Source organism: Rhinichthys klamathensis, unplaced genomic scaffold (genome assembly GCF_029890125.1).
Source record: "Rhinichthys klamathensis goyatoka isolate OS25496 unplaced genomic scaffold, OSU_Roscu_1.1 h1tg000639l_1, whole genome shotgun sequence".
In the NCBI taxonomy this organism is placed as follows: Eukaryota; Metazoa; Chordata; class Actinopteri; order Cypriniformes; family Leuciscidae; genus Rhinichthys; species Rhinichthys klamathensis.
The window spans coordinates 594386-608141 of NW_026607085.1; the positions used below are offsets into that span (position 1 = coordinate 594386).

The 13756-nt window shown below is 38.9% G+C and overlaps 1 protein-coding gene across 9 annotated transcripts in view; it reads right to left on the reverse strand.

Moving 5' to 3' along the window:
• Positions 1–11277: 11277 nt before the first annotated feature.
• Positions 11278–13756, reverse strand: part of fcho2 (FCH and mu domain containing endocytic adaptor 2) — a 52372-nt gene continuing 49893 nt past the window's right edge. For all 9 annotated transcript variants that reach the window (XM_056241405.1, XM_056241410.1, XM_056241404.1 and 6 more), the window contains one exon: positions 11278–13644. In XM_056241405.1, coding sequence (XP_056097380.1) covers positions 13622–13644 — 23 coding nt within the window. In that variant the 3' untranslated portion in view covers positions 11278–13621. The remainder of the gene's footprint in view (positions 13645–13756) is intronic.

Genomic DNA, 13756 nt, shown 5'->3' on the forward strand with positions numbered 1-13756 from the left:
TCCGTAGCTTTTCCTCTTTGTCGCCATCTGTCTGTTCGAAATCTGTAACTGCAGTGATTCGCGGAATTATCATCTTTACGTGGGTTGTAAATCGGCATGAAACAGCGCGGATGAACACAGTGTTTTGAGGCGAGTGGTGCTGTCAGTCACCGCGCTGTGTGGATACTGTCATACAGAATCACAGATTCACTTTTTGAAAGTTTGACCAACATAAGAATTTTCATAAGAAAATGTCTTCTGAACAAGTAACATCCATTTTTGTTCTGACCAACTAAGGGGGAAAAAGCATTCGACATGATAAGCTTCGTTAGATTTAATCAACGCGATTTACAGCAACCGTGCAAATTATAGCCTACTTTGTTCTCAAATTGTTCATGTTAACAACATCAGCATTGCGTGACTAATGTTAAATTTAATGTGTTTTATGGTTACCTGTTCAGAATTCATATTCTCCATAATAGCAAAACGAGAAAGGCACAACAAAGGAAACTCCATAACTGTGTGAATTAAGAAAACGTACTGTTACACGATTGAACTATTGAAATGTCTTACTTGTTCAGCAGAAAAAAGCCGTCTCTTCTTCCGTTTTGAACCCCTTCAAAACACAGAGTTCACGCACTTTTCAAAAGCCCCGCCGATGTTTAAATCCTTGTGTTCGCATGAGACGGTTTCTTTCTCTTTCTCTAGCCACCTTAAAGCCCATCTTTCAAGTTGAAGATCCCTGTGAATAGATGTGTAGATAAATGGTGTAGGAACTCGATTTGCGTGAAGAAATTAATCATAAATGTGCATTAAAAAAGTTTTTTAAAAGAAATTGTGAGTAAAATTACTTCCGCTGTCAAAAACGCTCTGATCGGACGTGACGCAACGGCCGGTAAATCTCATCTCTTCGTAATGGAGTCAGCCATTGAAGAGGTTGCAGTAGGAGTTCATGTCAACTCTTCCGATGGGCTATTGCCGTATAATTATGAGCCACCTAGGCGAGAGAGGGGTCAGGCAGAGTTAAGGGGAAGGGTAAATGGACAGAGGAGAGAGATAGAGTTGTGGTGTGAGGAGAATCGGGCAGGTGTCTTGGTGAGTGACCACAGGCTATAGCTAGCTAATTGTGGCTAACGTTGTCTCCATGTTTATCACATTGCAGTATCTTTAATAAATCGTATTTAGCAATATTGCTGTCGACTTTGTTGTTTTTCAAGCATCCATGTATATTGTCACCATCTATGCTAGCAACATGCGTCTTAAAATGTTTAATTTAGATCCCAGATTTTCCGAACTTAGCCGGCTGTTATACTACTCCCATAGTATTTCCGACGGACATTATGTAAATGAGTTCGCATGTACTGCGGAGTATGTGTATGAAAGCAGTTAGTGTTCCGGTTAGGACGGGAATATGCTGTTTATGTAAATATAGTCATTGTTACAAGGATCTTTTATTGTCAAGTGGACTGGGTGTAAGGCATGCAGATAAATGCCATTACCACCCGATCCCGCCCGCCGAATTTCTGACCATTACCACCCGTTCCCGCCCGCCGAATTTCTGACCATTACCACCCGTTCCCGCCCGCGCCCGCCGAATTTCTGACCATTACCGCCCGTTCCCATCCGGTGTGAAGTGTTTTTCACATACCACCGTCTGTCTTGTCACCGAGGAGGCAGAGAAATTGCTTCTCTTTGCCTGGACGAAACGTATCCAAGCACGGAAATCTTTGTGTTTCTTGTTTGGAAATCGGTGGACCCGATGACCAGACAAGTTGGAGTGGTTGCATCCAAAACAAACACAAGAATTCACCATTGTGACAATTCAAACCAACTCAACTAACGTTATAACGATAACTACAAGCTCTATTTTCTGTACCACCTCTCAGACAACGTAAACCCACACTGAGAACCAGGGCAGCAACGCCTATTTGTTTGCCTGTCGTTGCGTCATATGACGCGTTCTCTGGAAAAGGGCGGTTTTTTGAGCCTAGCTTAGAATAGGTACACTTTTTCCTGGATTTCTGCCTGTGGGTGTTGTAAAACATATGTATTCTTATGTATGTATTTTTAAATTGACATTTTCATACAAGATTCTGTATAAATTAAGTTATACAATTAAATTGAAAGATGGCCTTTAAATCCGAAGTACGAAGTCTTTTGGGTTTTATAACTGCTGAATCTCCAGTTGACACTGATGATTGTTGTTTGGATCTTTCTGGATGCCATAAGTTTAATTATGTTAAGTGCTGCTAGAAAAGCCTATACATCTAAACATCTCGTCACGCGCAGTATAGCCGGCTAGCCGAGACTCCTTCTTTATGTGTACGGGTGTGACATAATGACGCAAAGACATGCTCGAATTTCCCGCGGAAACCCACCAGTACCACTGGAATTAAAATCATTATTACAAGCTAACCGTTTTGAATCTAGCTATGGCAAGCAGATAGTTTTGACCACTGGCAGAATACGTTTTTTTTAATATAATTATTTTGGATTATTTTTAACTTAAAAAAGTTACGGACTGGAGCTTTAAGGTTAATATAATTATTGTTATAGCTATCATTATAGTTGTCCTCCTTGTCGCCAACAGGACCTTAATAGTTTTTTGAACAAATCACTTGATAAAATGCTTCACACTAACTTGATCCTTTTCACATGTTTTTCAGAAGCGGAAGTCATCATAGTTGGGTGAATAAGAATACTTGTGTGTGTGTGTGTGTGTGTGTGTGTGTACTCCCGATTTGCTCAAATAGCAAAAGACTCCACAAAAGTGTTGTCACAACTTTCAAAAAGAGGGAAAAAAAAAAAAATTTCAAAAAAAAATTGAGATTGTTAACGGCAGCCGCAGTCAGAAGAACCCTCACAGCAGCATTAACTAGTTTTTTTTAACTTTTTTTTGTAATTTGATGCAAAGGTAATTATAATGCAAACAATAGTGTTATAAATGTACATACATGCGTACACTGACTGTACAGTATCATGATTTAATATAATATTAATTAATTTTCTGAAACAACATTACATGGGGTGGTGGAAGTCAAAATGTAATCAAAAATGGACTCAAACTAACGTTATACCATCAGTCACGTGATTATGATGACGCGCGAATTTCATGGAGGGCAGGGAGAGAAGAGCGCAATGGAGGAGATGGAGGGAAGTCCGTATTGTACTACTTTACACGAAATTACAAGAGAAAGATATAAACAAAAAATCAAACATATGTTGGACGTGATCCTTACGTTATGAAGAGGAGCGATTTTTCAACTGAATTGAAAGATTGTCCTGCCATCGTGGCGGTAGATATCAGCGACTACCTCGTCTTACAGACATAACGTTATTTTGACTTTACAAAGTTCGGAAACGTTAACGTTACACAAACATAGCCACTTAAGTTGCATTAACTCACCTTTGACGAAGTGATCACTGCACACACGAGCATTTTCCCATTCGGCTCCTCCCGACCGCAGACGTCGGTTTGCAAGCCGTTTTTCCGGAGTTTCTCGGTCAATTTCTTGCATTTTCCCCCCTTATGAACAACAACTTTTGGTACACGATAAAAACTCCTCGTGGTTTGATCGATTTAAGTAACCATAATAAACGACGGCATTTTGAGTTTGTTATAGTGCTTCAAATATACAGCAAATCACTGCCCTCCATTTGCATTTCGCGCCATGGCAACGCAGTGGCGTGACGTCTAAGTGAAAACAAGCTATTCAGTTTAAAAAAGTAACGTTAGGCCTAACACACGATCATTTCTCCGACATTTTACTGCAAAGGGGAGAAAATATGCGCTCAGGGTTTGATAAAAATCCGGACAGCTAACGTTAACTTACGTTAATTAAATCAACTCACCTCCCAGAGAGAAAGAATCCCATCCAAATATATTTTTACTCAGAGTTAGTATTACCAAATACATTTTTACTCAAATCTAAGCTAATGACAATTAGCTAACTTGGTTTGGCACAATCATTTCAGAAATAAACACATTGGTATGTTGAACGGTATGAATGGTAATGTTACAGGCTAAGTAACTGTACAAATAAAGCATATTTTATCTATTCTTACCGTGTTTCGTCCTCGCTGAACTGCCGTCTTCAGCTTTTCCACTGCGGAGAATGATTCAGTGATGGCGACGGTTAAAATAGGCGCGTCCGGTCAGCGAATCCGCCCAACGTCTGAGTATCCGCGAGTTGACTGCGCTGTCCGGAGGCGGGGCATTTTCTGTGCGCATGAGTCTGAGAGAACAGCGGACCTGAGTCTATTGCTATCATCAGGGTATAAAAAACCTTGCAGGATTTAGATGCTGATGATCGTTAAAACGCGTCATCACTCTTTGAAAAGGGAAGACTTGAGTTATGTTCCATATTACATAGCCTACTGTCCACCACCTTATTTTGCAACGCAGAAGCAATCTATTTTCTGTGAATGTGCGAGAAGATCCATAATAGCCGCTCTAAGTTAATAAGAAACGAAATGTAGTAAACGGTAAACTTATTTTTGCTACAAACCAGTGTGTTTACTGTGTAATTAAGAGGAATTTACAGAGTAACTTTCGGTAATTATAGTGTACCTATAAAGTACTTGCATGTAAGTCACTGATTCTTGAGAGTCGGGACAAAACACGTTTTAAAAAACATTTTTTTAAATACACACTATATCAATTAGAGTTGTATGTTTCTGCAGAGAAAGGTCTTAGCTATTTAACCATGTAAAGGAACAGGTTCTAAATAAAAACACATTTTTAACAAATAAACACGTTTCCCTTCAGAACTGAATTTGTGTCAACTCCGTCAGACACACTAAAAGTATACAATTTTAATTCTTCCAATCCAACAAGAATCTAAAGTTCTGAAGTATATTGTAATAGTGTTTAGTTACTCTGATATGTAAAAAAAAATACAATATATAAACTTAAGTTGTGATTTCACACTATTCTGAAAACTCAGATTTCTAAATATTTGCATTTTCAAACTTTGATTTTAATTTCAATATTGTAAAAACAAATTCCTTAAATAAATAAAACATAAGAAGATGTAAATCAGATGGTCCTTTATTACAAAAACAACATAAACTGAAGGAAGAACATTTTTTTCCCCAAAAAATTAACAAAAACAAAAACATACATCCAACGCTGTTGATGAAGATATGACGGTGTTAATAAAAACCTGACGGTGTTGATAAAAAATATGTGTGCATTGTGATGTGCTCAGATGTGCTCTTTAAACTACTACTAAAACTACTCCTTGTTATTAGAGTATTGAACTTACTGTAAAGCAAACTATAATAAACATATTGCACATACACCGTTTCCAACTATCAAAAAAAAACAATAAGGGAAACCAGGGGCCCTCCTCCCCCTCTGTTTTCATCTACCTCCCCTATACCACTTCCTGCTCTCCTTTTTCTCATCCACCTCTTCTCCTCTTCCTTTCCTCCTTTGTAAGTAGCCATTTACTTTAAAGTGGCGTGTGTGAGTGTGTGTGTGTGTGTGTGTGTGTGTGTGTGTGTGTGTGTGTGTGTGTGTGTGTGTGTGTGTGTGTGTGTGTGTGTGTGTGTGTGTGTGTGTGTGTGCGTATGTGTGTGTTTGGGTGTGTTGGATGTGTGATTGCCCTGCACTGCCTACTTTATACTGGGTGTGATCTTAAATTGACATTCCTTGACAACAATACTGCAACACATAATCTGTAGCTTAGAATCAGGTTCAATTAGCTTAAGATTTCATTTTTGTCTAACCTGCGCTTATGCCTTGAGCAGCAGGCGTCGGACATGGGTATGGTTAAATAATGTAATGCATGCTATGTATGTGCATTTATGTGTAAATAAAACCCTGAAATAACAGTTTAACCCTTCACTATATTCACAAATAATATTATATTCGCACATTAAGAGGTTATTGGTGGATTTGTCAACTAAACACTAAAATGCTTAAATTCAATCCACTATGGTTTAAAAAAAGTATCTTAACAGAAAGATGGTATTGACATGGTCCAGCTGTGACCATAGGAATATTGACATTGTTTGTCTAAAATATTAAAAAATGCAAAACGTTCCAGAGCATGTGTGGTAGTGCTGCATTCACCACAGACAGGGAGATGAAAAGGGGTCCTCAAGGATATAGCTGACCATGCTATTTCCTGATTTAAAGAGCTTTATGAAAAAATCTGACGGGGTTGACAGAAACTGAGGACACGACTTTAATAGGCAGATATTTATGGAAAATATTGTTTGATGTTCACTTCATGCATTGTTTTTTATATTTATACCCCTTACTTTTTATTTGATATATATGTTTTCACAATTGTAGAGCTTTTTTAAAGTTTTTTGGGATGGTTAATATTGTAACCTCTTGCTGAGGACAAGTGCAATAACATGGACCATCTAACCACAGACCATACATTTAAACAACTTTTCCCCAAAAAGATAAAAAAGTTTATTCTAAAAATCATATACAATTCCTTTAGATTTAACTTTGTAAGTATGTCATACATGATGAATTTCTTAATTTTTGCTATAAATTAGACTTTTCTATGTGGGACATGTTTTGTCCCGACTCTCAAGAATCAGTGAAGTATAAGGGAACAATATGTAAAGTTTGGGGAATAAAGGGGTAACAACCAGGAGAATTAAAAAAATATTTATACTGTAAGTAACTAAGGGGAACTTATTCTACTATTATGATACAACAATCTTACATTTGGGAGCAATTTACTGAGAACACTGCGTACCTTTTTGTAATAATTGTGTACCAATACATACTGTATAGGCTTTTTTTTAAAATTACAGGGTACATATCTATGCATTTATACTTTTATTTATTTATTTTTTGATAGCAAAAGTGCAGATGTTTAAGTTGGGCTAACATGTTTCAAGGCAAGAAAAGCTAAGACTATTGCAATTTTTTTAAATACTGGGAAATATCTTGTTTCATGTAGTTACAGGGTAAGTGGTAGGCCTACTTGTATAATAAATAAAGGTTTCCGAGTCAGTGATAAGATTGTGTGTATGCATTTTTATTGTTACCCTGTAACTACATGGAACAAGAGGGTAACAACAACCACCACTTTAATTTACGGCCCGCAATGTCACACTTACCCTGTAACTACATCGAACAAGAGGGTAACAAGCACCACTTTAATTTACAGCCCGCAATGTCACATTTACCCTGTAACTACATCGAACAAGAGGGTAACAACAACCACCACTTTAATTTACGGCCCGCAATGTCACACTTACCCTGTAACTTCATCGAACAAGAGGGTAACAAGCACCACTTTAATTTACAGCCCGCAATGTCACATTTACCCTGTAACTACATCGAACAAGAGGGTAACAACAACCACCACTTTAATTTACGACCCGCAATGTCACACTCACTTACCCTGTAACTACATCGAACAAGGGGGTAACAAGCTACATGAAACAAGAGTATCTTTCCACAATATTTAAGCAAAAGTTGCAATAGTTTTCGTTTTCAGTGCACTTTTGTTAAAAAGATTACATTTTAAAAATTACAGGGTACATCTATGCATTTATAAAGCCTATACAGTATGTACTGATTCACCATTATTTCAAAAAGGTACGCAGTATATGTTCTTGCTAAATTGATCCCAAATGTAAGATTGTTATATCATAATAGTAGAATAAGTACCCCTTAGTTCTATAATACTTACAGTATAAATCATTTTTTAATTCTCCTGGTAGTTACCCCTTTATTCCCCAAACTTAAAATATTATTCCCTTATACTTATATTGTAAGTACATTATAGGTACTCTATAATTACCGAAGGTTACGCTGTAAAATTGCTTTAATTACGCAGTACTTTCCAGGCTGTAATCTAAAGCGTTACCAAAAAAAATGATAAGAAATAGTTTGCAATATCATGGTAAAGCTATGGTAAATGTTTTTTTATAAAGCTAAAATAACTGGAAGCGGATGACACCGGAAGTTTCGCACATTTACTTACAAATGGCCGTGCCCGTAGCCTATATGTTAAAAACAAAAGTGGATACATGTAGGAATGCGTATTATGTATGCTGAATTCGGAACCGCATTCTAGCATACTCCTATTCCTGCCATAGAAAGGTATTAATAGTATGATAGATTGCGGTTCCGAATTTAGCATTTAGTGTATTTCTTAATGATTACGTGTTTTGAACGGATTGAAGGACTGATTCCACACTAGCCCAGGACACACCAAGCCAACGGTCGGCCGACTAAGTTTTCACAGTGTGTTCCGTCGGCTGAAATGTAGTAGCACCTCAATGCAGTACACGAGATCCAGGGGGCGGAGTTGGATCCAGATCTAAGGGGTGGAGATGGGTAGGATTAGGGGTGGGGTTAGGGATCAGGGGGCGGAGATGGGTAGGTTTAGGTATATGTAAGGTGGGAGGAATGATTTCGTGTTCTGCAGTGAGGACCATCTCCTGAAATGTTGAATCGGCGTCGGGCCGTCGGTGAAAGAGGGAACTCTGATTGGCTGTTCAGCTTAGTGAACGAGTCAGTGCACGAGAATAATAGCAAAACAGCGAGCAAAGAAGTCAAAACAGTATAGATAGAAGGCTGTTCTAATGTTACGTAATCTTACCTGAGTGTTCCTTGGCGAATATTTCAATATTAATGAGTGGAATAAAGAAAGTTGTTGCAGGATTGATATTCAAAACGGTAAGCACGCACTGCTTGTTTATGGTTTGTTGTGTGTCTGCAGCGCGGTTTCCATTTTTTGAATGACGAATATAGATATATGAAAATATCTACAGAAATAGACAGTTGTCTCATTTACACGCAGGCGCAGAACGCGCAGTCATGCTGACAGTCGCCTGTCTCTCGGTGTGTTTAAGTGCAGCTTTTTCCCCGACGCAGGTGACGCGAGGCGACAACACAGTCGGCTCTCAACTGGCGTCCGGTTTGGTGTGTCCCGGGCACGATATTTTTTTCCACAGGATGGTAGGGAAGAACTCATGAATATTCATTAGGGAACTCATCCCTGATTGGTCTGATGACCTACCCCTACCCCCGCCCCTAAACCTACCCGTCACTGGGGGTCTGATGACCTACCCATAACCCCGCCCCTAAACCTACCCGTCACTGGGGTTAAGACCAATCAGGGATGAGTTCCCTAATGAATATTCATGAGTCTTCCCCTACCATCCTGGGAAAAAAAATATCGCGTCCCAGGCTAGTCAATAGCCGCGTTTCCACTGCCGGGCCAGGGCCGAGCCGTGCTAGTGCGTGCCAGAGCCAGTCGCGTTTCCACTGTCACTTCCGGGGCTTGATCGGGGCTTACTCGGGGCCAACGGCCAGGATTTCTGGCCCGTCGAATACCTTGGGCCAAAGCGGGCCAGCTCGGGCTAGAGGCGTGGTCAAGGTAAAAGGCGGAGTTTATCGGTGTTATGGAACGCTATGATCTGAAGCAAGATGCACATTTCATTTTTTTATATCGCGCAAAATAATCGCTGCTCGAAATAGTGAATCGCCTGTACTGGTCTGTCGAAGATACCAAAGCTCTTCTGAGCATTTGGGCAGACGTCAATTTGAGAGATGGTCCTCACTGCAGAACATGAAATCCACGGGGAGGAGTCGGATCCAGATCCAACTCCTCCCACCTTACATATACCTAAACCTACCCATCTCCGCCCCCTGATCCCTAAACCCACCCCTAATCCTACCCATCTCCACCCCTTGGATCTTGATCCGACTCCTCCCCGTGGATCTCATGTACTGCATTGAGGTGCTACTGCAATTTGACGGCGTGTGAAGAAACGAAGACGTTATAAAATACATCGATGCTGAACTTTCTAAGCTAAGCATTCAGCGAGCAACGCTTCAAGTTCAGGAAGAAAAAAAGTTGCGGCCGCAGTATTGTACAATGCGATTCAAACGCACAATGGACAAAGCGGAGCTCATAGAAGGAACTTTCCAAATTCCATGGTTCGACTTGATGGACGGTGTGCTGGGTCACCGTCCCTCTGTTAGTGGCGACTCGCGAGACAATCTGGACACTATTGCAGGCTGCAGCCATGGCCGGTGAGGTAATATACATGCTATCTTCCTAACTTAAAATAAAAATAAATAAATTCATAATACCCGCTGAAATGGGTTGGGTTGTATGACGTTTGATCCAGAAAGGCGTGTTAGGGGCGGGGTTTAGGGCAGCGCTGCGGGGCTACTGGCCCGGCAGTGGAAACGCAAGCCCGGTGCTTGAGGCCCGAGGCCACTGGCTCGGCTCGCTGTTAGCCCTGGCCCGGCAGTGGAAACGTGGCTATTGTTGCCAACTACTGGCGTAAAGATAGCCTGCGGGCGCACGCACACGCACACGCACACACACACACACAAATACAGGACTGAGAATTATTGTTATACAGGTTTCTAAACAGCATTCAATCCAGATCAAGTGGTGTAATCAGGTCAGGATTAAGCAGGTCTGATGTAGAAGGAACTGTGAAGCGTGCAGAGGACTTTCCCGAAAGGGTTCATGAAGGGGTCTCCAACCCTGACACATAGGCTACATAAACACATAAAAGACACACACGAGGTGTGTAAAAAAAGCCGGATGGCTAGCACATGTGGGTAAGTTTTATTTCACTTTGCAAGGAGCATTGGAAGTGCAGCAGATGTGTTCAGAAGCATGACTGTGTAAACATCTGAATGTTGAATTGCTTTATCGTTAAATCTATCCATACTCTTTGCAAACTAGAAATCAACCATCAAGTGCATGGAAAATGCACAAATGCATGGAAATAAATCAGTACTATAATCTGTGTCTGTAGCACTCAGTTATCAGAATAGGTATGTGCTCTGAAAATTAATTTAGTACTACAAGTAATCAGATATACAAGGTTTTCAAGAGGACAATGTGTAAACTTATTGGGGGAATATACAAATTGTCACAGTGCACTTAGGATTTCAACTTAAATTAAGTTCAGATAAATGGCGAAACCGTTTAAACCAGCCGTTTTAGCTGGAGAAATTAGAGTGCACATAGGAAAAAAGTTCAGTCATCACAGAGACCAACATTTGTCTAAAATGACTCGGATGAAAGGTATAAGCTACTAATTTTCATCTTGACTCATGACAAAATTAGGTATTATTGGTTGAAAATTGAACTGAAATTTTGAAAACAATTTCTGAATAGATATTCAAATGAAAAGAAAAAAAAACAAGACAGACAAGTTAGCTTTCTGTAGTATTTCTTATATTTGTATAGATTTATATATTACACATTTATTACTGACACAGAGCGTCATAAAGCAGAGAAACATGGTGGAAATATTTGTCAAAATTTACATTAGGTGAGAAAAAAAATGCCATTGAATGTGGACATAAAAAGAAAGAAATAAAAGACTTTTTTTTTTTTAAATGTTCAAAAATGACTGAAAATTGACGTGATGGCTGTAGAGGCAGCAAGAACCAGCTCGCTAACTACACAATTAGATCATATTCACTTGAAATCAATATTGTATTTGGATGCTACATTGACATTGACGTTCACCAGTTGATTTCTGCCTCTGTACTGACACCAACACCACATTCCATACTGAAAACAACTGAATTAAAATCACAAATATTTGTAAAAAATGTACACAAAGACAGTGAGAATTTTGAATATAAAATCTTTACGTTGTTACTTCACAAAACTGTTAGGCTGCTATCAAAGAGATAAAAAGTTCCTGGTGAAAACAAGACGTCAGTCTAAAGAACGTCATTGTTTTCAGATTCATGAAGATCCTTCATTGTTGGCATTTAGTGTTTAGTGTTTTTCATTTTAAGATACAAATGGTGTCTGCTATGACTGGGATTGGGGTAGCCCTTGGAGACGTGGTCCTCCACAGAAGACAAGGCAAATAGCCCTTGTATGGGGGACAGACCCCCTTAAAGCACTGTGAATGCTCACCACTGGCTTCCAGCTCAAATTGAGAAATAAAGACTAAATGAGAAAACTCTTGACGTTACTAAGATGATGGTGAACTGCTGTGGGACAAAACTAATGAAATATTTAGAGATAAAAGAGTTCAAATCAATGCGTGGCAGTGGGGAAACTCTGGGACACTGCCTGCATTTAATCTTCCCCGTAACTTCCATTGGCACATTGTGCTTTGATCTGTATTTGGCAAACTTGCTCAAAGCAATTTTAAGAAACTAATGTGTTCAGGTGATTATTAACAAAAGACACTCAAAAACAGACGTGATGGCACATTTGGTGAAAACATACCGTGTCCCTCCCTTCAAATTACATTTACCTAAAAATTTGGTAGTCTGTTGTTAATAAACTACACTGAAAAGTGTGCACGTTCATAATTCATCTTAATATGCTAATATTCAAAACATTTTGGTCTGTTTATCAACAAGGATTCCAAATACTCAGGTCAGTGTTTGTAATTAGAATAATCTCACAGTGAATTCTTTCGCTGGGTATTTTGGTATTATTTCTGCTCAGATTTCAAAATATTCCATCTATAAGGCTTGAGTTTACAGAAAACTTTTGGATGATGTCTATAACGGGAACAGCGCATGCTTTGCAGTGAACTATTTGAAGGACAAAGGCTAAAGTTTAGGCAGTGTTTTCCCTTCAATATCCCATTAGGAAGCATAAAGAACTGAACTGGCACTTCAAAAATGAAGGAAGAGGAAAACAAATGGGGAAAACATGTGTTCTTTTAGACTTAAACAAGCAATTTTTCCTGTACAATTATTTTAAGTAAAGAGGCACTGAGGTCAGTGTATATACGTTTCCTTTTGCTGTTAAGCAAGACACACAACTAACCAGTAGGTTCTCTTAACAATGTTAAAGTGAAAATGGCACTAAACTGTAAAAACAATCCATAAATGTCATTTTGAAAGCTTATACCTTCATTGCACATTCATAATAATAAACAAAACAACTGAAAGAAAAAAATAAAACTGAAAACAATAGAAATTAGGGGGAAACTATCTGAATTTAGCATACGAATGTGCAGTGCTCAGCTATGAAAAAGACCATGGCATTCTAGACAAGGTGTTCTTGTGAGCATGAAGTGATCTATTGCTGAGGCATTTTCTCCTGTCTCTCCTTTTTTCATTGTTTTTTCCCCTCCTTTTGTTCTCCTCATCGTCATTGTGACTGACTGACTGACATTGTGAATACAAATGGAGAAATGAATGCTCAACAAATATCCAGAAAGATTGTTAGTGCAGTGTTTTTTTGTCCTTTTCTGTTTAGATATGCTGTATGTTTATACACATATAATTCATATTACAAATTGTTAACTATACATATCAAAATAACATACACTACCGTTCTGACTTTATAAAAGTCTGAATAGATCAAAAAGTATTAAAGATTAATGATTTCATTCGCCAGTATCCTGACATTCCTCCTTCTTTCTTTTCTTTTTTTATTTTTCTTTGTACACAGTGTTTGATACTCAGTGCTACGTTAGCGTGTAGTATAAAAATCTCGAATCTCCAGAAAGGTGCTTCACTGGAACTGGATCGTTCAGAACGCAGAGAGGAAACAGAAGCATGAGAGGCTTTCACCCAGACAGCCCACTTTTTCCATCCCCTCTAACAATCCTGCATAAATATCATTGAGAACCAGTGACAGAATTAATGAATGAACAGAAATGAACCTCCAGATTCCCTGCATTTGAGAGCGGATCTCAGATCTCAGCAGTCAGCCATATAGCGGCCTGTCAATGTAAACAAACACATATTGACATTTTATCTCCATTTCAAAGACAAAGTTACCTTGAAAAGACGCTTGACTGAAAACTCTTGAGATATAAATGATTATAATAACAT